This window comes from Orcinus orca, chromosome 16 (genome assembly GCF_937001465.1).
Source record: "Orcinus orca chromosome 16, mOrcOrc1.1, whole genome shotgun sequence".
Classification (NCBI taxonomy): Eukaryota; Metazoa; Chordata; class Mammalia; order Artiodactyla; family Delphinidae; genus Orcinus; species Orcinus orca.
The window spans coordinates 49918390-49940523 of record NC_064574.1 but is presented as its reverse complement, the minus strand read 5'-3'; the positions used below and the strand labels follow the sequence as shown (position 1 = coordinate 49940523).

Genomic DNA, 22134 nt, shown 5'->3' with positions numbered 1-22134 from the left:
AGCAATGTCCTACAGGACCCCGAGGGCTCCCCACCAGACCTGGAGGATTCAGAGACAGCACCAGGCGTCCTGAGACCTGACCGCAATTCTGGGTGGCTGGGGCGCCATCTCAGGGCCAGTTATGTAACATTTCTGGGTCTTGAGGCCGGGTTCAGACACCTGCCAATGACTACGGGGGTGGGGGGGGGCGGTGTCAGGTGGGGCGCGGTGGCATTTATAGACTTCTATGCAAAATGACCTGGCCCAGGACACAGGAAGGCAGCTGGGCAAGAGGCTGGGGGGGACCAAATTTAGACAAAGCTTCAGCTGTAAGGAGATGAGAGTACAATGGAAGGTTGGGCTGGGCCTGGTGCTGGGGCACAAGCGCCCCCTCCCGCATCCACCCCCCACCACCCCCAAGTAAAGGCCTTTCCAAAGGGCAGTTTCTCAACTTTATTAGCCTGGAGCTCCTCCCTGCCAGCCCCACAGGCTGGTCCCCGGGCACAGTGAGCAGGACTGAGGTCAGACAGTTTCAACCCCTGGCCTCTGGCAGCCTGGAACAGCTGGGCCAAGGGGTCAGCAGGAGCAAAAGTCCAAATTCTGGCACTTCAGGTGTGGCCGGCTCCTGGCCAGGCCCAGGGTGAAGCACGGCACACCGCAGCGGGTGGACAGGGTGCCGTGGTCCTCTCCTGGCAGAGGGTCCAGCGTGGGGCAGGGCCAGGCCCTGCATGGGCAGTGTTCCTTCCAAAGCTGCGACTAGGAGCAGTTGGTGATCCTGGCCAGGAACTGCTGTGCCCACCACTCGTCCAGGTCGATGGGTACGAAGTCTGCAGGGGGGCAGAAGGCTGGGCAATGATGTGCCTCCCAGGCTGACCAGCGTCTCCCACCTCGAGCTGACCACAAGCCCCTCACCCAGACCCCAACTGTAGCAGATGCTGGGAAGAATTGGGTCAGGCTCCAGTCCTCTTCCCAACCCCCTGGGGCAAGAACCTGGCTGAGCCAGATCAGGGTTGGAGGAGGTGGAGGGGACACCCTGAGGGCGGGGGAGGGCTCACTCTGCAGCCGGGGGTTGGGGGTCCTCTCCACGTATTGCACTGGCCTCGGCCCGCTCTCACCGGCTGGGCCACCACCCAGCTGCTGCTCCACTTGCTGCCAGGCTGTGGGGAGAGGATCGTCAGGCTGAGCCAGGCCCCTGGCACTGTGTCTCCTACCCCAGGGCATGGTGGCTACCCTGGACCCCAGCCCAGAACTGGGAGTGGGCAGCCTGCTGGATGGTCACAGGAGAAACAGGCAGAGAACCCAGGAAGAGCCCAGGCCTCTGGCAACTTCGAGTGAGGTTACAGTGGGAAAAGGACCAGTGGCCCAGGTCACACCCTCGGGCCTCAGCACTACCTTCGGACACAAATCGGACGTTCTCCTCGTGAGCCAGTGTGTAGGTCTCCTGGGTTCCCTTGAGGGACGGGGATGTGGCAGGTGGCCGCCGGCCATTCACCCGATTGAACACGAGTCTCGGCCCTGGACTGCAGGAAGGGGGAAGAGATGGTCAGCAACTGTTCCAAGCCCAGGTGTTACCTGGCAGAGCTCCCGGAGCAGCCTCAGGCCACCCTCACCACCCCTGGGCCAAGCCCAGCCTGGGCACTTCCCTGAACCACAGGAAGGCTGTGTGCTGCAGCCAGTGGCCAAGGCCTTTGTCGTGCAGGCCTGCGCCCCCAGCAGCTCAGTTCACAACTGCAGCCCCCCGACCCTGAGCCAGGCCTAAGACTGCAGCGGTGGAGTGGGGCGTCTCTGTGTCCCCAGATCCCCTGCAGAGCTCCATGCTCAAGGCACATAGGCGGCCCTCCAAGGGTCTCAGGCACCCCCACTGCCACCAGCCACCCACCTCCCCTGGACCAGCCAGGCCTCCATCACCCTAGGTTTTGACCTGCGTAAAGGTCACTTGGCCCAACCCCACCCACCAGGCGCAGTTCTTGGCCACTTTCTCCCCCACAGAAGTCTCTCCATCTCACGATGCCCCCCAGTGTGGGATGAAGGACCCAAACAAGAGCTGACGGCCTTTGCCCTTCCCTCTCCCAGCTGCCCCAGGTCCCCAGGGACAGCTCCTGGTCTGGCTAGACAGCACCAAGTGCTGAGTGGGCCATCCTGAGTAGGGAGGGTGTGACTGCAACCCTGGCCCACCCCTGCAGGCCACAGATGAGGGGCTATGCTCTTGCCCACGGGGGCAGGAATGCTGAGTAAGGAGATGGCCCTGGGTGCTGGAGCTCGGCCTGGTGGGCATTCGATGTCCAGGTGGCCACTGGGCCCATCCCGGCCAGCCGGGCCCAGGGCATTGGTTGGGCTGCCCTGGCCAGTGGCAGCTGGCCCAGCCCTGTGCACATGAAGCCCGGGACAGGGCCGTGGAGAGTGCGGGGCCCACACCTACAGCAGGAGGTGGGAGCCGGGAGTCCTGGGCTGCACGTGCCACTCCGCCAGGCACTCGCGGTCCCGCCGGCCTGCTCGCCATCCTGGGCTCAGGTGCCCCACCGCCGCTGGGGTTTCCTCCTCAGTTGAGAGGGGCACTAAAATAAAGAGGAGCGTCTTGAGGGGCACCAGTCCCACCAGCTCCAGGCTGGCAGGGTCAGGTGGCCACGTAGAATGTGGAGGGGCAGGGCTCCTCCCAGGCCTGAGCTATACCAACCAGAGGGCATAGCTATTTGTCCTTAACTGGAACAGCCCCTCGCCTGCTACCCTTAGCCCTAGAAAAATTTGGAGACTGAACATCAAAGAAGGAAAAAAAGAACTGCAGTCAAAGGCTGTAAATCGCAAGTACCTAGACGGTGGCCTGGCCAGGGCTGAGAAGGGGCCCCAGCAAGCGGGCACCTGGCCGCCCGCTGCCGGCAGTTACATAAGGCAGTTCTGCGGGCCCTCTGGGGGAAAGGGCACAGCTCCCTGTGCACCTATGGACGAGTCCAGCGTCCGTCTTCCCCACCCTTCTCTGTGCCAGCGCCCAGGGACTCGGCCCGCAGGAAAGCCCCGCCCACAGGCAAGCTCTGCCCACGGCAACAGCAGCACCGGAATCCCTGCTAGGTGCCTGCTGATACAGGCCTCGCTTCCTTTTACTTAACCCCCTTCACTACTCTCCAAGGTAGACCACCCACCCGTTTTCAGCCCAGGAACCTGGGTTCAAGAGAGAAGTGACCTGTCCAAGGTTACATGTGGTGAGTGGGTGGCAGCATCAGAACTCTATGCCTGTCTGACCCCAAAGCCCACAACCCAGTACAGCTTCCAAGCCCCCTCCCCCACCAGTCCACCTCCCCTGCACCATCAGGTGGCCCCATTTTCTCTTCTCCCCAACAGTTGATCTTATTCTCTCTCGCTGGAAGGGAGAACTCATCACAGGCACAGACTCATGTGGCCTGTCTACCACCACGGGCAGCGCCCGGCCAGAATCTGAGCCCGGACATTTAGCAGGTCAAATGCTTTGAGCACCTGTGGTGCACCAGGCACAGAGGGTGCAGCAGTGGCTCAGACTCCTTCCTCCTGGGCAAAGTCTGAGTGAGGGAGGGTGGACAGGAAGTCTGGGTGGAGTGATTTCAGAAGTTTCAGGGGCTCCTGGTGTGGAGGACCTGGTGGCTGCTCTGGCCTCCCAGCGGGGGTACTCTTCAAGGTCCCTGAGACTGGCAGGGGGCAGCTCAGGGAAGGAGTGACCTCAGAGGGAAGGGGGGACGGCATGACCAGCACACACTCTGCCTTCCTGCCACTCCCCTGTACTCACAGTGCCACACAGGACTGCAGCAAGCTGAGGGGCCAAGCACCAGCACCCCCCTGAACCCCGGGACCTGGCAAGTTGCAACATCTTAAGGGCTCTGCTTTGTCTTTCCCATCTCTCTCCCCAGCACCCTGATCCTGCCACAGACGCACATTTCCTTCCCCATTCCCCAGCAAAGGGGCCATGGAGGAAGCAACAAGTTTCTCCAGGTAAGGGGCGGGGAAGGCTCCCTGCTTGGGTGATTGGGGGGGGGGGGTCTACACACCTATGCCTTATTCCCTCCCCTGGGAGGTAGGGCGGCTGTGAGGACCAAGGCTGATGTCACAGGCAGTGTCACAGCACAGCTGGGTCCTGGGAAGTGCCCCCCAAGGTCCCACTCACCCCTCTCCCCAGGATGCACTTGTGGCCGGCCTGGAACATTTTCCTCACTAGGACCAGTCTCAAAGTGTCAACATGCTCCTAGCAGGAGGCCCCAGGAAAGGGCCTCAGCCAAGAAGGGTCCTCACAGGCTGCCCGCACCTGTGGCATCTGAGGCCAGTAACTGAGGGAGAAGGTCAGGCTGTGGCCTGCAGCACACAGCCCCCACCTCTTAGCCAATCCTGGAAGCTGTTTGTTCTCAACTTGGGAAGAAATCCCAAGGCCTGGCCAGCGCTGCCTCCGGGCCCTGAGTCTGCTGCCCCCACCCATCCACAGCCCAGCTCAGGAGCCCTCAGGCCTGTGTGGGCCTGGACTAAGCCCTGGGCCCAGAACATGCATAGAATAAATGAAACCAGAAGCCAGGACCTGAGCCAAAAAGTGACAGGTTCAGTCCTGGGGGATGGAGGATATGACCTCCAGATCACAGTCACTTGGAGGCCAAAGTGGTTGAACTGAGCCTCCTATGGCAAAAATGCTGGTCAAGAAAGGCGGAAAAACCACAACTCCAGCAAGCCCCGAGCATCTGCGGGGGTCTCCGCGCCCAGCCAGGGTGTTTGGGGTGAAGGGCAGAGGCAAGCAGTGGCCTGGCTGGGCCAGAGGGAACCACGTGCACTTCTCCCCCAGCTGCCCCGCAAGCACGGCGCTGGCAGCCTCCAGCCGCGGGCAGAGGCAGGCCACCTGCGGGCCAGCGTCCTGGGCCACCGCGCTCCCACCCTCTAGGGCGAGTCCCCAGCAGTTCGTCTCAAGCCCCAAGGTCGGCCCAGGCACCTGACTTAGCCGCCCGGAGCCCCTCAGATCCAGGAGCCGGTCGGCCTTCTCCCGACTCGGGGTCCGCGGGATCCCAGAGGACTCGGAAGTGTGTCACGCACATCCGGTCCAGCCCCCTCGGACCCAGCCAGGTGCCAGGTGAGGCGGAGGTGCGGTGCCAGAGCTGCACGCGCGGGCGGGGTCGGCGTGCTCCGCCCCCTCCGCGCCCGCCCGAAGCATGTGGCCCGATCTCCGCTAACCTTTCCCCAAGGTCATCCTCAAGGCCCCGCGGCGGCCGGCGGGGGAGGGGAGGGCCGGGCTCCGGCCGCGGCCGCGCGTCTCACCTCGACAGGGGCCAGGGTCCCGGCGGCTGCGCCCGTGGGGGCTGCGGGGTCGGCGGCGCGAGATGCCGGCATTTCAGGAGCTCGCCGAGCCTGCTCTCCACCTGCTGCTGCGTGGGACCTGCAGGCACGGGCAGGACGCGTCAGCCGCCGTCGCGCTGGGGGCGGGCAGCGCGTGCGGAACTCCGGTCGTCCCCTCCCTACCTTACCCGCCCCCGCTGCGCACCTGTGCGCCGCTGCGCGACCAGCTTGCTGGGTCCCTTGGTGATGGTGTACATGGTGCGGAGGGGCCGCAGCGCGCCCGCGCCCTCCGCGCCCTCCCCGCCCGCCGGCCCGCGGCCAGATCTCGCGCCCTCCGCCCGGCTGACACTCGGCGGGTGCCGAGGGCGCGGCCCCTTTAACGGGCGGCCGGCGCTGCGGGGAGGGGGCGGGCCCGCCACACACACCCCGGCCCTTAAAGGGCCCGCGCCGAGGCACGCGGCAGGGGTGGCGCTTGGGCCTTTGGGAAACTGGCTGGACCCGCGGCGGGGCCCGAGGCTGGGGTTGGGCGGCCGCAAGCAGCGCCCACCCCTCTGACCCAAGGCCTAGGTCAAGGAAGTTCCCTGAGGCCTGGGCCGCCGTCCGCCACAGGAGGCTACGGGAGCCATAGGCACACAGACGTGGCGAGGTTCTGGCCCAGGCCCTCGGTGATGTCCAAGGAGCTGAGGCATTGACAGATGCTGGGAGTGAGCTGTGTGGACCCTGGAAGCAAGGGTATTCCCACTCACGTCGGAGACACTCCTCCAAGGTGCCTGGGTGGGCCTGGGCCAGTGTGCCGGCTCACCCAGTCATGGGACTGAGGGGGTCAGAGATGAGAAAAGGCGGTCAGCCCCCGGGTTCGGGCAGACATGACGCCGTGGGAATCTCCCTTTCATCCCATGGGGCAGGAGCAGAAAGTACATTCTGCCGCAGCTCAGCCTTCCATGCTGATGTTTGCCCCCAACCCCAGGGAGGTGGGAGGCCACTTACCAATCCAGGAGCATCGTGGGGGCTGGATCCTGGGGATGGAGAAGGTGGGTGAAGCAACCCAGTTTATGTCATTCCACAGGGGAGAAAGAGCACTTACTCCTCCAAATCCCCCAGGCAGTGGGGTCAGCCGCAAGACCTACTTCAGTGACAGTGCCTCAGGAGGAGCCAGACCTGCCTGCCGGAGGAGAGCGGTTGCTGTGCCCTAATCTGCCAGGCAGGCCCTTCCCTGGGGGCTCTACCCACAGGGTTCCTTCCTGAGAATTAGATAGAGATGCCCCTTCCTCCCAGTTCACAGGCTGCTTAGGGCTGCCTCAGGGTGCCAGTGGGGGCAGGGTCATCACAGGGTCTCACACACAGCAGCCTGGGTTGGGGGAGGGGGAACCACACAACTCTTGGGTTTGTGAGCCTGAGGGCCTTTTGGATTCTGCAGGAGGCACCCATCCTCCCTTTGGTTGAGTTCAATCCTTAATGCCCCCCCCCCAAAAAAAAAACTCTGCCTGGGGTCATCCAGGGGGTGTGGCATCCGCCTCAGAGGCTTGTGCAACCACGTTGGTCCCTCAGGGCTCCTACACTGCTCCCACAAGTATTTGGGGAGGCTCAGTACCAGAGCCTGGGGTGTGTCTCAGTCTGGGATCCGCTGCCCCAGGGGGCAAGGGATCCCCTCAGCACTGTGGCCCAGTGGGTTCCTGGAGGGCACCTAGCGCAACTACTCCCACACCCCACACCTGAGCGGGCCTGAAGCCTCCCACCCAGGCAGGGCTGAGAAGCCAGGTCAGGGGCTAGAGCACATCTTTCTCCTCGTATCCTGTCCAGACAACAAGTACTGTGTACAACATGGCGGGGGGGGGGGTGGCAACCAGCGGGAGGATGCCCCCAACCCCCTACCCCATGCACCTGTGTAGCTGCTGGTTGAGGTGGGGGCACTGGGCCTGCTGGGGCTCCTTCAGGGAAGTCTGCTTCCTGGGGCAGCTGTGCTGTCCTTCCTCCCAAGTCCCCCATAGCCCCTTGGCTCTGTGTCTTGTTCTACCCAAGGCCAAAGGATAAGACCCCTATCCCCGGCCCCAGCTGCCCACTCTGTGGGGCTGGGCTGAGCAAAGCCTGTGACCCTGAGAGGGGAGAGCATGCCCAGGGAGTCTGGGCATGAGCACAGCCCCTGGCCAAGCTGGCCCCCCTTTCCACCCGAGGTGCCCATCCCTCGTCCCGCCCCCCAGTTGTGTCAAGGCCACCACGCTCCTGCCCTGGTCTATGCTGGCTGCCCTGGTCTCCCTGGTGGCCTCGAGCACAATGCTAACTCACTCAGGCTGGGTGAGGGGCCCGCAGGGTGAGGGGCCTGGGCGGGCCTGTGTCCTGAAGGCATATGTTCTGGGCAGAAGGAGCCAGGCCCTGGGGTGGGGGAGTACCTCCCCCCAGGTTGACATGAGAGCTCCTCCTCTCCCAGGCACCCCCTCAGGCCAGGGTGAAGAGGGGAAGGACAGGGCCTGTTGATGAGCAGATAGGCCTGGCCTTGATGGTGGACAAGGCTGCTAGACTGTAATGTCCCAGCCCTGCCTACGGGCCTTGTCTGATGTCAAAGGTTGGGTCCAAGACCCCTTGGAAGGGCTCCAGGAAAGAGGAGCAGAACAGAAATGGTCCCGACAGGCAGGAGAGGAGGGGGTGCAGGACAGGCTGGGCCTAGGGGAGAAGTGAGAGAACCCAGAGGTCCCCAAAAGACACTGAGCTAAGGGAGAGGGGAGCCAGGGAGAGAAAGGCCCGGTTGTAGGGGACAGGCAGCAGAGGAGGGCAGGGAGGAGGGTGGGGCTGATCTCCCCCTGAGGCGCCTTTCCAGCCTCACTGCTCCCAGGACTCAAGTGTGAGACCTGCTCTGGCCCCGGGACAGAGCCAAGGGGCGTGGGGAGGGCCCAGCCAGAGCCTGGGAGAGGTCAGGGTCTGGATGGGCCTGCAACCAAGATCTCAGTTTGGTTCTCCTGTTAGGGTAGGAACCCTGGCCAGCCTGGCCTTCCCTGGACTACATTGTCCATGACGGTGTGCCACCCTGCTAAGCCCCCGTAGAGATAGCATCTTGCAGCCGGCAACATTCCCTATTGTCAGAGAGCCTGGAAACCCATCCTGGAATTGGAGTCATGGGCAGTTGAAGAGCAGGCAGGGGCCTCACCCAGCAGGCTGAAAAAAATGGGTGTCATAGTAAGGAAAGGCCTTTACCTCACTGACCCCAGTTAATCATAATAAAAACAAGTATTGGTTTTTCTCTTCTAAAAGCCTCTAAATATGATACAAAAATGTCATGTTAGAAGAGAAAGATGTTTAAGTTTTCAGTCATCCTCCATCATTTTTCAGATCTGAAATCCATGCCCTCACCAACCCAGACTAGAGGATGGGCTTCTGCCAATAAAGGGTGATCGGTGGCCCCCAGGAAAGGCTCCGGCTGGATGCTGCCACACCTGCCACCGAGTTTCTAGGGATTGCCCATTCCTTTTTTTTTTTTGGCCTCGTGGCTTGCAGGATCTTAGTTTCCTGACCAGGGACTGCACCTGGGCCCTAGCAGTGAAAGTGTCGAGTCCTAAACACTGGACCTCCAGGGAATTCCCAAGGGATTGCCCATTCCCATACCCAAGTGCAGTGAGTTGAACAGTGGCCCCCCAAAGATACATCGCCCAGAACCTCAGAACATGACCTTATTTGGAATAATGGTCTTTGCAGATATAATTAAAGCAAGGATTTCGAGATAAGGTCATTCTGGATTAGGATGGGCCCTAAATCCAATGATGAGTGTCCGTGTAAGAGAAAGGAGAGGTATATTTGGACACAGAGAGACACAGAGAAGACCAGGTGAAGACAGAGGCAGAGACTGCAGTGAGCCTGCACAAGCCCAGGAACGCCTGGAGCCACACAGAAGCCGGAAGCTGTGATCAAGAAAGGGCTTCCTGTAGGGCCACTGGAGGGAGCTGACATCTTTATTTTGGGCTTCTGGCCTGCAGAACTGTGAGAAAATAAATTTTTGTTTTAAGTCACCAAGTTTTGGGGTAATCTGTTATACTAGCTCTAGAAAATTAACATACAGAGGGAAGCAGTAGTGGGTGACGGTGAGGGAATGGGAGGGGAAGTGCCCAGGGTGCAGCACTGGAGGGCTTGGGAGGAAGTTCAGTGAATGGTGGGCACATGGGCCTGGACCTCAGGAAGGAAGCTGGACCCTGCTGTTGGCTCTGGACACTAGGGGGGCTTACTCCACAGCCCTCTGTAGATGAGCATGACTAGCAGGAGAGGCCCCTCCGGCTCCAACAGTAATCCGCAGGAGACACAACCCCAGGAGGTACCATTGAGCACAGGCCCAGGTCTGGGACACTTCCAGGTGTCCCATGTTCAGCATCCCCTGGGGGACTTGGACCCTCCCAGAGTCTGACACACATCTGGCACTTTACAGGAAATGTGTGCTCACACTTGTTCACCCAGCTCACACATGCTCACATGCATGCATTCACACACACACACGCACTGTAGCAAAGGCCACCGCTTGGCTGCACCCAGCTGCTTCTGTCCCAGGCTCTGAGCTTGGAGAGTGCAGAGGGCAGGTGTCAGTTCCCACAGCATCCAGTCCAGAGTGATGAACGTGGCAGGGGGACGTCAACCTGAGGTCAAGTGCCGTTAAACAGAAGACGTTGCAGGGCATGTGGGCAGTTCCTCAAGCAGCACCATACAACATGGGGGAAGCAGGCTCCTTCTCTCTTACAGGACATGAGTGTAAAGGAAAAACTTCTTTTTCTGTACTCACAACACTTCTGACACCAAAAGTGGGGGTGGTGGTTCTTATTGGTTCTCTAGTGAGAATGCTCTAGTTCTCTTTGGACACCAACTGGGTGTCCGACAATTTAACTGGATTCTAACTCTAACTGCCCAGCGTCCACACAGACCCACGGGCTGAGGGCTCAGTCCCTCAACACCACCCCCCACCCCCGCAGACGCCAATGAGGAGTCCAGGCTGTCACCTGTGCTTCTGAGCAACCAGATGTAAGTCAGGGTTCCCACTACCCCCTCCTTGGGTTCCATAACTTGCCAGAATGGCTCACAGAACTCAGGGGAACATTTTACTTATATTTACTGGTTTATCATAAAGGACACAACTGTGGAACAGCCAGGTGGAAGAGATGCCCTGGGAAGGTGTGAGGAAGGGGTGCGGAGCCCCCACGCCCTCCCTGGGAGCCACCCTCCCAGCACCTCCAAGTTCACCATCTGGAAGCTCCCTGAACCCCTCTATTTGCGATTTGTGTGGAGGCTCCATTACAAGAACAGGGCTGATTAAATCATTGGCCATTGGAGATTAGCTGTGTCTCCAGCCCCTCCCCCTCTCAGGAGTCAGAAGTCTGAGTAGGGCAGAAAGTTCCAACCCCCTAATCACAGAGTTCCCCTGGCAACCAGCCCCCATCCTCCAAGAGTCACCTCAATGGTATAAATCCAGGTAAGGCTGAAAGAGGCTTGTTATGAATAACAGATGCTCCTCTCACCCCATCACTCACGAAATCTTCAGGGTTTTAAGAGTTCTATTCCAGGAACCAGGACGAAGACCAAATATCTGTCTCTTATTATACTATAATATGACAGGGTGGCCCGTGCCCAGGAATGCCATGTTAAGTCACCAGGAAGCGTGGTGCCTCTCGAGTGGGCAAGGAGGGCTGAGGGGCCTGGTTGGTGAGGCCTCAGATGACCACTGATCATTTACAGGTGACGGTCAGGGATTCACATTGAGGGACACCTCTTCTCCACCTGGAGACACAGAAAATGCTCAGCCAACAAACTAGGAGGTGAAGCAAAAGTGACTCAGGTAATGAAAACTCAGGGCCATGAAATGGGAAAGTCAGCTACGAAAAAAGGGTGGTCGTAATGCAGAATGCCAAAGGGGTTGTCTGGAGGCCGACGCACTGAGTGGAATTTTCGCATCTCCCGTCCCTAAGATGCAAGGTTGTCCTCCTTTTCTGACCACATTCAGACAGCGGCCTCTGGTCCCACTCTGCATGCCCCCTCAACAGCAATCCCAGGCTAAAGTCTCGGTCAGTGCCATTCTCAGAGTTCTTGTCAGAGCGACGTTGGGTATGGGGGGAGGGGTGTCTCACGCGAGAAAAAGTGCCCAGCAAAGGAGATAAGCTAGTCCTGACTGCAGAGCACGGTCTCCAGCCTGCTGAAAGGGCCCCTTCTGAGACATGGGCCCCAAGAAGACAACCAGGGAAAAACCGTGGACACAACACAAATCGGCCTCCCACTTGACTCAGAGGTCACTGACCCCGCACAACATCCATGAACCCTAGGCTAGCGCTGGTCATCTCAGTGTCACAGAGAAGCCCTGAGCATCACAGGCTCAGTTCCGGCAGGCTGGGCCCGCCCCTCCCGGAGTCCCACCAGCCGCAAGGAGCCCCGCCAAGCACAACCCCGCCCACATAAGAGCCCCGCCCCAGAACCCCGCCCAGCTGCAGCCCCAGCCCCGCCCCAGCGGAGCCCAGCCCACCACAGGGAGCTCCGCCACACAACCCCACCCACCCGCAGCCTCCGCCCAGCCAGGAGCCCGCCCCAGCCACGAAGGCCCTCCCATGGCCCCGCCCCCACAATTTCCGAATGCCGCGGTTGCCGTGGTTTCCACAGAGCACGCTCGAATCCAGTCGGCTGCAAGCCCACGTAGCTCATCCCCGCTCCTTCCCCTCGAGTGCTGGGTGCCCGAGCGACACCCCGAGCCCCCCCACCATCGCGGACCCCGCCAAACCTGGTGCACCTAACCATTAGCGACGCATGCGCACCAATGTCTCTGCGCAGAGCCGGGAAGGCCGGTGTGGGAAGGGTAGTGGAAGAGGCTAGTAGTTGCGTCACAATCACCTAAGTCTCGCGGGCGAGTTGGTTACCAGCAGCGCCGCTGGTGTAGTGGTATCATGCAAGATTCCCATTCTTGCGACCCGGGTTCGATTCCCGGGCGGCGCATGTCGTATTTTTTCTTTCCCCTCAACTCAAAAAAACCCCGAGAGATTTCATAAAGGAAAGAAAGACTAGAGGGAAGTATCCCATTCCGATGCGACACGAACGAGACTACTTTGGAGTAACAAGCGCTATGAAAATGTGCCAGGACAGCCACGGGCACGGGGTGCTGAGCCAATGGGTGCCTGTAAACCAGCCCCCCCAAGCTCCTCGCCCCGTCCCCCTGCGGAGGCCGCGGCTCGCTACCCGCCTCTGCGGCTGCGGGGCCTTTAAGGCGCGGCGCGTGTCCTCCTGGGAATTGTAGTCTGTGGGTGTGGGGGGGGCGCCGGCTGCTCGGCGGCTAGGCCACAGCTCCCGACGGGCCCCGCGGTGCCGGACTACCACTCCCGACGGGCCCCGCGGACCACAGCACCACTCCCGACGGGCCCCGCGGTGCCGGACCACTACTCCCGACGGGCCCGGCGGTGCTGGACTAACACTCGTAACGGGCCCCGCCGCGCGGGACTAGAAGATGCTGGTGGCGGCGGCCGCCGAACGGAACAAGGAACCCATCCTGCGCGTGCTGCAGCAGTACGTGGACCCGGCCCAGCGCGGCGTCCGCGTGCTCGAGGTGGCCTCGGGCTCTGGCCAGCACACGGCCCACTTCGCGCGGGCCTTTCCCCACGCCGAGTGGCAGCCGTCCGACGTGGACCAGCGCTGCCTGGACAGGTGCGGCGGGAAGGCGGGACCCCGGGGGTGAAAATGTGCCCCGTCCCGCTGCCCTGGATCCCCACGCTATTGTGATCCCTCTAAGCCTCCCCCAAGTAGTGTTGCAGAAATGGCTGCACAGGCCACCCCACCCACGGGCTGCCTTCCCGCAGCATCTTGGCCACCACTCAGGCCCAGGGACTGCCCAACGTGAAGGCCCCGCTGTACCTGGACGTGAGGTGGGATTGGGAGCAGTGGGGCGGGATCCTGCCGCAATCTTTGGACCTGCTACTCTGCATCAACATGAGCCACATCAGCCCCCTGAGCTGCACCGAGGTCTGTGGGAGCGTGGGTGAGCTACCCAGGGGCCACCCACCTGCGTCGTGCGGCATTCCTTCCCCTGCACTGGGAGGGAGCGGGATGCCAGGTTTGCCCCGAATCAGAGACAGGGCACTCAGGCCGGGGGAGGTCAGGCTGAGATTCCAGTACTGGGCCCAAGGCTCTTTTGGGCCCTGGGGAAGGCTCCTCACTGCTCTCCTGCTTCCCCCACTTCCCAGGGGCTCTTCAGAGCAGCAGGACACCTGCTCAAACGCAAGGCGCTCCTCATCACCTATGGGGTGAGTGCTCCTGCCTGAGATGGGCCTCTCCTGGCAGGACCACCCCAGCCAGCCTTGGCTGTCCCCGCCTTTCAGGACTCCTTTCTTGTCTCCGTATTTTCAGTTGCCCTTTTCCCTAGCTTCCCATTATCACTGAAACACACCCAGGCCCTCCCCTTTCCAACACTCCTGTCATCTGCCAGTCTTTCTGCACCCCGTTGGCTCAGCAGCTGGTCCTCAGTTGTCCCGCTCTGGGAAGCAATGAGGGGTGTGTCCTTTCCATTCTGTGGGTGCCATCCTGCAAGTCTGCCCAGTGGATGACAGGGGATGGCTGAGCCTGTGGATAGTGGACAGAATCGTGTTCTCTGTCTCCACAGCCCTATGCCATCAATGGGAAGATTTCTCCCCAGAGTAACGTGGACTTTGACCTCACCCTCAGACGCAGGTCAGAGCTGGGTGGGTAGGGGGTTTGGTTGGGGGGCAGGTGGGCTGGGTAGACCCCCAGGCCGATTCCACCTCCTTCTCTCCTGCAGGAACCCAGAGTGGGGGCTGCGGGACACGGCCCTTCTGGAGAACCTGGGCCAGGCCAGCCAGCTGTTCCTGGAGAGGATGGTAAGTGGGGAGGACTGTGGTCACAGGCAGCCTCCCTGGGGACCAGGAGCAGCTTCTCCAGCCAAAGTATCTCCCCCAGGTGGACATGCCAGCCAACAACAAGTGCCTCATTTTCCGGAAAGAGTAAACCCCTTCTCCGCCATGCCTGTGTCCCTGGGACAAACCCAGATCACCAGCCCCTACCACCCTGGGCCAGACTATGGGGACTGGCCCTCCCCAGACTGGGGATTCTTAGCTAGTGGCCACAGGGCTGCTAAGAGCCTGGGAATAAAGTGTTTCCTGCTGTCCCATTGCTGGTATCTGCCATGCCTCCTCCTGGGAGCACTCCTGCAGGGTGCTGGGTGGGCAGGCTGTGTCTCCAAGGGTTCCATTCTGGGGACAAGAAGGGTCTGGCCTGTGGGTCAGGGCTTGGGGGCATCCTGGACTCTGCTGCTCCACTCGGGCAGAGAGGGGAGGGAGGGAGGAAGGACCCAGGGGCTGCTGAGACACGACTGAGCTGGCTGCCTGGCCCTCCAGCCATGGGAGGTGATACCCACTTCAGAGGCTGGTTCTCACTGGTGCTCCCTGGTGACCTCAGACTGGAGCCAAATCCCCGTGTGGTGGCAGGACCCCCAGCACAGGCAGGTTATGAGGTCCAGGACGCTTTTATTTAGGCGGAGGGCGGGGAGGGCGGGGCGGGCCAGGAGTGGGTGGTTTGTGGGGAGGGCGGGGTGGGGCGGGTGGCCGGGCTAGTCTTGGAAGCGGTTGAGCAGCTCGCAGGCCTTCCTCTCTAGCAGCTCCGAGATCTTCTTGATGCGCTTCTCGCTGGCTGCGCGGACGTAGCTGCCCGCATCCAGCATGGCCACGCCATCTCGCACCTCGCCCATGATGACCAGCGGGCTGTCGCCAGCCGTCACGTTGGGGCAGGGGCAGGCCCGGTCCATACCGCTCAGCGTCACCTCCAGGTACTTGGTGCCCAAGAGCCTGAGGCCCATCTTGTCATCCTTGAGCACGTCGTCCAGGGCCACGCGAGCGATGCCGCCGCCGCCGCCCGCCTCGGGCTCCTCCAGCACCTCCGTGAGCCGCCCCACGATGGCGAAGTCGCTGCGGCACAGGCTGAGCGCCAGCTTGCTCCGGAGACGGCAGGCCCGGCAGGGCGGTGTCCGCGGTACGGGGCAGGCGTCCTCGCAGCTCTCGCGGCTCTCGAAGTTGTTGCCATTGCCCTCGCAGCCGCTGTACTCAAAGGGGTGGCACTGCTGTAGCAGCGGACTGTAGGCCCAGCGCGGCTCCCAGCCCTGGCAGGGGCCCTGCACGGCCGGCAGCACGCAGGCGTCCCTGGGGCCACGGGCGCAGGCCTGCTGGCACGCCTCATAGGTCTCGAAGCCCTGGGCACCCCCGGCACAGCTGCCAACTGGGAAGGTCATGCAGCCGCCCCGCTGCGGGTCAAAGTGCCAAAGGACCTGGCCAGAGGGGGTGCCGACACAGGCCTGCGTGGTGGGTAGGCATTGGGCTGGGGCGGCGGCCACTGGGGCCCCGTCCTCGGCCGGCTCCCGCTGGACCACGGAGAGCGGGAAGTCGGCCCGCAGCAGGCCAGCGGCATTGCGCGCGGTGCACGTGTAGAGGCCGGCGTCCTCTGGCCTGGCATTGTAAAGCACCAGCTGCCCGATGCTCGTGACCACCACGTTGCCATACATCTGGTCTGGCCGCATGATCAGGTTCTCCCGCTGGTCACTCTGCTTCTCCCAGGTCACAGCGGGTGGCGGGCGGCCACTGACGTCACAGTGGAGGCTGGCTGTGCCCCCTACATACACTGCCTGTGGGGAGGGGCTGCTGTAGAGGGCAGGCGGCACCAGGGCATCCCCGGGTGTTGGGCGGGCGGTGGTCTCGGGGGGCCCGGGGCTGCTGGGTGGCCTGCTGAGGACATGCTTGCAGGGCACGACGTGCAGGCGGAGGCCACGCAGGCAGGCCTCTGCATCCATGTAGCAGCGGTTGTAGTAGGTGAGGCCGTCCGAGGCGCAGGTGAAGCTGGGCTCCTTCTCACAGCGGTCACGGCAGCGGCACACAGGCTGCCCATCCCAGATGTCGCAGTCGGAGCCCTGCTGTGGGCACACGAAGCCATCACATGAGGCCGCCAGCTTGGGTGTGGCCAGGCCGCTGTCAGGGAAGCGGGCTGCCACGCAGCTCTGCAGCCCACACACGTTGGTGCAGCACTTCTCAGTGGCAGCACAGTCCTGTGGAGGGGGCGGGAGCGGACAGCTCAGCGGACACCCAAATACCCCTCCCCCTTCAGCCCTGCCCCAGCATGCCCAGCGAGGGCAGTGGTGAGTCCCCTGCTGCCTCTCCCTGAATCTGTTTCCCCTCTGGGAGCCGAGCAGGTCTGCAGGTTTGCTTTCCATCTGGACAATGAACTACAACTGCCTGGCGCACCCATCACATAGGTCATCTCACTGGACCTCATGGAATCCTCAGACCCCTGGCCACCAGAGCAGCTTTTTTTGTTATCCCATCATACACATGAGGACACTGAGGCTCCGGGAGGACGTAAAAGTGCTCAAGGCCACTGCAGTGGTGCAGGGCTGGGCTGCAAAGGCGGGACCTCCAAACAGGTTCCCGCCTCTCTGCCCCGCTGGACCTGAAAACAGCTAGTTGCAGGGTGGGGGTGGGCAGGTCTGAGAAGTGAGAAGGGGGCCTCCAGTTTTCAGATGTGAAGGCAAAGACGGGGCGGCTGTCCCCAGGGCCCCTCATATGGAGCACAGTGTGAAACCCCAGCAGAAGAGTGGGGAGCCTGAGGAGGAAGTGACTTCCAGGGTTGAGGGTCCCCTCTGCAGGCAAGGCCTGGGGCGTGGGGGAGGTCCTGGCTTCTCCCATGCTGACCAGGGGCCCCCAACGTAGTCTGTCTCCCCCCCCAAGCTGGGCCAGTGGTGACAGTGCCTGTGCTCACCTGGTCTCTGACGCACTCACGCTCACAGGTGCTCTGGGCGTCCACCCACAGGTTGGGGCTGAGCTGGTTGGGGCACACACCCGGGTGGCTCCTGGGCCCCGGCGGCAGGCTGGCCCCCGCAGTCAGCCCAACCAGGAGCAACAGCAGCAGGAGTGGCCTCAGGGCCGGCATGGGGACCGAGGGACCAGGGGGTGGGGGGGTGTGGCCGCTAGCCCCTCCTCAGGCCCTGCCGATCCCCACTCCCTGCAGGCATCCACCCTCCCAGATCTGTGATCGGTGCCCCTGCCCCCTGCCCCTGGACTCCCCTCTGTCCCCCAAGGTTGGAGCTCACAGCAGACGCTCAAGTCTCAGGCTGGGTGGGTTCCGGGTCTCTCCGAGCTGAGTCTGTGCCTGTGGCACCGGCCCCTCCCCCTCCTGGCCCCTCTGGTCAGCTCAGGGCAGGGGGCGGGGAGAGGAGAGGAAGGCTGGGGAGGGGCCAGCGCCCAGGAGCACAGAGACACTGGCCATGAGGGTCACCAAGGGGCGGAGAAGGGCGGCTCCGGCCGGAGAGAGGAGGGGGAAACGCTGTAACCGGAGCCCCTCCTCCCTCCAGGCCCTGGGATCAAAGCTGGCCTGCAAGAGGGGGCAGGGCTGGCCAACCCCTCTGGCTCCCCCATCCAACCCTGGGCCTGGGTCTTCCCCAGAGCAGGCCAGGCTGGACTGCCACCTGGTAGTCACTACGTCCAGGCAAAGGTGCAGGGGCTCTGTGTTAAGCGCAGCAACGGTGGGGTTCTGCTCCCTTCCCAAGGAAGATTCCACAACCTTCCCCATACCCCTTCTCGTGGTCACACCGTGCCAGCAGGTCTTGGGGTCAAATCTAAACCCTTCCTGCTGGAGGTGAAGCCTTTGCAGCACAAAGGTACCTGATGGGCACGGCCTGGGGGAGGCTGACGCATGGCAGAACTTTGCATTTAGAGAGCCTGCTTCCCGCCTTCTGAAACCCAGGCACCTGTCTCCTGGTCCAGGCCCTTCCTCAAAGGGTTATGGTGCTTGCCAAAAAAGTGGGGTACTAGAGCAGTGGACAGGGAGGGAACGGTCTGTGTGTGCTGGCCGGCACAGGCGCCGGTCACAAGGGCTGTGGACACTAGAGACGCGGTGAGGGTGTTTACTTGGACTGATCTGAATCTCAGCGGCTGTGTGTGGCCCTGCGCGGGGCAGCACAGTCCTGAGAGAGATCAAGGGCATCTAAGAGCACCCTGAGAACAGCGTGTCCCAGGAGAGCTTAAGGAACTGCAAGGACCCAAAGGTCTTCGCCTGCCCCTCCAGGCCCGTGACATTCAGGAAGGATGGAAGCTCCTCCTGGGCGTGGGGGCAGCGGGGAGATCAAACGCAGCCACCGCCAGAATGTGCTTTTCCCAGGGGTCTGGGGCCCCAGGAGTGCCTGCTCTGAGACTGGATGGGAGAGTGTCCTGTGACCCTGTGTCTGACTGGCTGACCTGAGAGGCAGGGCAATAAGAGCCTGGTTTGGTCCAAATGAGACCAAGAGACACCCCAGGTGTGGAGGACACCATGGGTCCCCTGCCCTGTATAGCCACAGCCACAGGCAGTGGTCTTCAACCGTGTGGGCTACGTTCAGAGCAACTGCCCCCCTAACCCCAGCCCTGCTGACCTCCAGGGCGTCTGCCGCACCCCTGAGCTGAGCCCTACATACCCTTTTAAGTGGGCGGCTCTCCCACGGAGGGTGCTGGCCCCAAGGCCTGGGTTCTCAGTTGTGGTGAGTCTCGGGGGACAGTTCTTCTGGTCCACCACCTGCTCAAGCAGCAGAGGGAACCTGGTAGGCCCTGCCCAGGACACTAGTGAGGGCTCAGTATCCCAGGTTCTGGCCCTGGGGGCAGCAGGCAGCAGATGCTCCCAGCGGCCATGGGTTGAACTACTGCACAGGCAGGAACAGCTGGGGAAAGTTGCTTCCAGGTCCACCTAGAAACGCAGGGAGGCCTGAAACCCTTCGGAGCTCAGCAAGGGAGTCATGGGGGATGGAGCAGGAACAAAGCAGCCCTCTGCAGTGCCACCCCTCCAACCGCCACTCAGCCCAGTGGGTTAAAGCCAGACTTTCATTCACTCACAACGCAACCTGGAGGCCAGAGCTGAATTATGTTTACTACACAAAGAAACTAAAACTGTCCAAAACGAGCCCAGGAATAGTGCAAGTGTGGACAGCAGCAAAGGGTAGTGTTGATATGGTGAATGCAGGATCATCCGTTTCCTCAAAACAATGTCCAAAGAAGGGGCTCCTGCTGGCAGGACAGGATGGGTGGGGCCTCCTCTGCCCACCCAACCCTGCTGGCAGCCAGGCCTCAGCCAGGATCCTGCTCACAGGCGCTGCAGCCCCTCCCCACCTCACCTCCCATAACAGCAGCCCTCGGGGCACCCACCACAGAACAGTCCCGAGCAAGGGGGTCACAGGCCAGGGAGGGGCCCGTGGGCAGGAGGTAGAGTTGAGCACCAGTGACCTGTGGCCACGTCACCAGCCAGGTGGACGGAAGGAGGCCAGTCCTCCAGCTCAGGCTGGCCGGTGGGTCCTCGAGGAGGGGCTCAGCGTCCACCACTAAGAAACGGGTGAGAAAGGTTTTGGTGACATGTGACCTCACAGAGGGGTGCAACTGGGTGAGGAGCAGCTATGGGATCACACCCAAGGTCAGAAGACAGAAGCTGGCCAGAGAAGGGTCTAGACACCCCAGGAGGCAAGTGGGGCAGGCTCAGTCCAGACTTGCCCAGGGCCTGGTGGCCCCAGTGAGCACTGCCTACAAATAGCTCTGTGTCAACTCGGAGAGACGCCGAGCCAGTTTCATGCAGCAACAGATGTAAACGGAACTGAAGGTGCAGAATCACAGAACGAAGGTTGATGGCCCCCACGTGGGGAGAGAGGGAGCTGGGGAGGGACGTGGGGGGTGCACCCCGCTTCCCCTTTTCCAAGCAACGCGGGAACCTGCGAGTCGCCCCTGGCTCTGAACCCATAGCTCCATGACACACACGGATGTCATCCAGGAAGGCCGGCGGGAGCCCTGGAAACTGCAGCTCCACCACGCAGACTACTGGGGCCCGCACCCTCAGCACATGGCGGGCACACTGACCACCATGCTCAGAAAGGCCAATGCATGTAGCTGGGGAGTCCAAGATTGCTGCCCAAAGCTTCCACATGTTCTCCACTGGCCCCCACACAGCCCATAGCCCCATGTGAAGTGTTATGTGAATTCAGATTCAAGCCTTGATGGTGGATTCTTTCCCATCTTTGCCTCAAACACCTCCTCTCTCCCAATGTCCCAAAGCTCGTCCCCTCAGCTGTCATGGGCTCACCGCGTGGTTGCACGGAGGCTTCCCTGCTGGTCCTTTAAAAATGTACAAAAGGGGTGAACCATCTTTTACATAAATAAGAAAGGGAACCTGGTCTCCCAGTCCCCAGGGACAGCCCCCTCACGGCTGGGGCCAGGCAGAGCCGCCTCCAGGGGTCTTCTCAGCCACACCTCGGGGTCCTGGGCGTGATCTGCCACCATCCCAGCAGCATGGCCCTCCACTGTCCTGTGGAGCTGGTCTGGCTGAGACCACCAGCCTACTAGGGGCATCCCCACGCTTCCCAGGAGGGACTGTGTGGCCAAAGTTTTCCCTGCACACAGCGCTGGGCCCAGCGCCCAGCCAGGAGCACTCCCCAAGCGTGAGCCCTCCCAGAGTGCATCTGGATGGGGCACAGCCTGCCGAGCTAGGAGATCTTGCAGTTGCTCCGCGAGCAGTTCTGGGGTGGGCTCTGGGGTGGTCGGATGGACTTGGACCGCTTGAGGCTGTTGCCCTTGCTGCCGCCGCCCCCTGCTCCAGTAGCCAGTGAGTAGGAGCGCCCGTGCATCATAACAGCGTTCATGCCATTGGCCATCGAGAAAGACTTGAGGTGGCTCTTGATGGTGACAGGAAGCGGGAGCTTGTCGATGAGGTGCACGGGGGTGCAGGAAACGATGGCCCGGCAGCAGAGGTCCTGCAGACTGAACACTGCAGGTGGGGGTCAGAAGATGGGGGGGCGGGGTCAGACCGTGGGGAGGGGATCAGACCATGGGCAGGTGGGCGTGAGGCGCGGGTAGATCTCGGTGGCCAGTGGCAATCTCGCCAGCAGGTAAGCACAACTGACGCCTAGAAGGGGCTGGGGATTGGGGAGGTCTGCAAAGCTCCCAGGGCTCCTGAACCAGAAAACCCCCAGACCCTGCTCCTGCCCCAGGCATGCAGAGAGCAGCCACTGGACGCCCTGCTCCTGTTTCATCCCCGGAGCCACGGCACACTGAGAGGTGCCCTGGGAGACCCTGCAGGGCTCGGCGGCTAGACCTCCAGCCCCTCAGCCTGGGCGACTACTGAGCTTCCCTGGCCGCCTTGGCAGCTCTGTTCTGGTGGGACTGCTGAGTCCAAGGGCCTGGGAGGCGGAGCCTGGAACCTGTCCGCCTGCTGGGGGTGGGACAGGTCAGTCACGGCCCCGCCCCTCCTGAGCCACACCCCCAGCCCCACAGCCGGCCCCGCTGGGCACACTCCTCACCTCGGTTGGGCCTCCAGATCTTCTCCATGCCGTGCCGCATAAGCACGATGCGGGACAGCTCAGTGAAGGACTCGATGACGTTGAAGTTGCACAGAGGGCTGACCTCGAAGAAGGTCATGCAGTTCTTCTCCGCGTAGGCACGCGCCTGCTCTGTCGGGACTTGCCGCTTGAAGGCCAGGTGCAGCCGGTTCCCAACCAGGATCCGGGGGACCCCGGGTGCATGCTAGGTAGCGCACAGGACTCAGCAGAGGCAAGAACGTGGGACGCCCCCTCTCTGTGCTGCCCCCCCGGGGGGACCCTCTGTCGCTTCTCTGATGAGGTGGGGCTCCTTGGGGCACAGGACCCCACTGGGAGAGTGCCATAGCAGTCAGTGCATGAGAAGATGCAGAGCTGGGGCACAGGAGGGGCTGAAAATGGGGGTAACAGAGTCTCCTCATGGGGGATGTGAGCGCACATGCTGGGGAGGGGGTGACCCTGGAAGGGGGTGTCCACAGGAGCACACCTACCTCATCGATCTCCTTGATCCACCGGTCAATGCCGTCGAAGGACCAGCGGTTGGTGATGTCATACACCAGAAGGATCCCCTG

General features: G+C 62.0%; 4 protein-coding genes, 1 long non-coding RNA gene and 1 other non-coding gene across 13 annotated transcripts in view; 3 read left to right on the top strand and 3 right to left on the bottom strand.

Annotated features, from left to right (window-relative positions):
- Positions 1 to 418: 418 nt before the first annotated feature.
- Positions 419 to 5657, bottom strand: MCRIP2 (MAPK regulated corepressor interacting protein 2). 4 transcript variants are annotated; one of them, XM_004270363.3, is made up of 5 exons: positions 5456 to 5657; positions 5233 to 5350; positions 1372 to 1499; positions 1035 to 1136; positions 419 to 806 (listed from the first exon to the last, which is right to left on the bottom strand). In XM_004270363.3, exons 1-5 carry the CDS (start codon positions 5505 to 5507, stop codon positions 736 to 738), a joined length of 471 nt encoding a protein of 156 aa, XP_004270411.1. In that variant the 5' UTR covers positions 5508 to 5657; the 3' UTR covers positions 419 to 735. The 4 variants fall into 4 exon arrangements, with proteins under 4 accessions (XP_004270411.1, XP_033285194.1, XP_049555997.1 ...); XM_033429303.2 differs by lacking the exons at positions 5233 to 5350; positions 5456 to 5657 and adding exons at positions 2399 to 2534; positions 4910 to 5153 and having other exon boundaries at positions 590 to 806; XM_049700040.1 differs by lacking the exon at positions 1035 to 1136 and having other exon boundaries at positions 590 to 806.
- Positions 5658 to 5847: 190 nt separating this feature from the next.
- LOC117201515 (uncharacterized) lies at positions 5848 to 9245 on the top strand. The gene is made up of 2 exons (XR_004483581.2): positions 5848 to 6016; positions 6317 to 9245. It is a non-coding gene; the product is annotated as an uncharacterized LOC117201515 (long non-coding RNA).
- Positions 9246 to 12121: 2876 nt separating this feature from the next.
- On the top strand, positions 12122 to 12192 carry TRNAG-CCC (transfer RNA glycine (anticodon CCC)). Its single transcript has one exon. It is a non-coding gene; the product is annotated as a tRNA-Gly (tRNA).
- Positions 12193 to 12511: 319 nt separating this feature from the next.
- Positions 12512 to 14373, top strand: METTL26 (methyltransferase like 26). Of its 3 annotated transcripts, XM_004270364.4 has the most exons (6): positions 12559 to 12894; positions 13047 to 13209; positions 13431 to 13490; positions 13847 to 13914; positions 14003 to 14081; positions 14161 to 14373. In XM_004270364.4, the coding sequence occupies exons 1-6, from the start codon at positions 12698 to 12700 to the stop codon at positions 14206 to 14208; spliced, it is 615 nt and encodes a 204-aa protein (XP_004270412.1). In that variant the 5' UTR covers positions 12559 to 12697; the 3' UTR covers positions 14209 to 14373. The 3 variants fall into 3 exon arrangements, with proteins under 3 accessions (XP_049556082.1, XP_012388664.1, XP_004270412.1); XM_012533210.3 differs by lacking the exon at positions 13431 to 13490 and having other exon boundaries at positions 12539 to 12894; XM_049700125.1 differs by lacking the exons at positions 13047 to 13209; positions 13431 to 13490 and having other exon boundaries at positions 12512 to 12894.
- A 336-nt stretch (positions 14374 to 14709) lies between these two features.
- WFIKKN1 (WAP, follistatin/kazal, immunoglobulin, kunitz and netrin domain containing 1) lies at positions 14710 to 18967 on the bottom strand. Its single transcript, XM_004270365.4, has 2 exons — positions 17002 to 18967; positions 14710 to 16291 (listed from the first exon to the last, which is right to left on the bottom strand). The coding sequence occupies exons 1-2, from the start codon at positions 17170 to 17172 to the stop codon at positions 14810 to 14812; spliced, it is 1653 nt and encodes a 550-aa protein (XP_004270413.1). The 5' UTR covers positions 17173 to 18967; the 3' UTR covers positions 14710 to 14809.
- Positions 18968 to 19117: 150 nt separating this feature from the next.
- The window catches only part of RAB40C (RAB40C, member RAS oncogene family), a 30783-nt gene continuing 27766 nt past the window's right edge, over positions 19118 to 22134 (bottom strand). For all 3 annotated transcript variants that reach the window (XM_012533287.3, XM_049700124.1, XM_004270366.4), the window contains 3 exons: positions 22054 to 22131; positions 21548 to 21770; positions 19118 to 21015 (listed from right to left, as the gene is read on the bottom strand). In XM_012533287.3, coding sequence (XP_012388741.2) covers positions 20735 to 21015; positions 21548 to 21770; positions 22054 to 22131 — 582 coding nt within the window. In that variant the 3' untranslated portion in view covers positions 19118 to 20734. The remainder of the gene's footprint in view (positions 21016 to 21547; positions 21771 to 22053; positions 22132 to 22134) is intronic.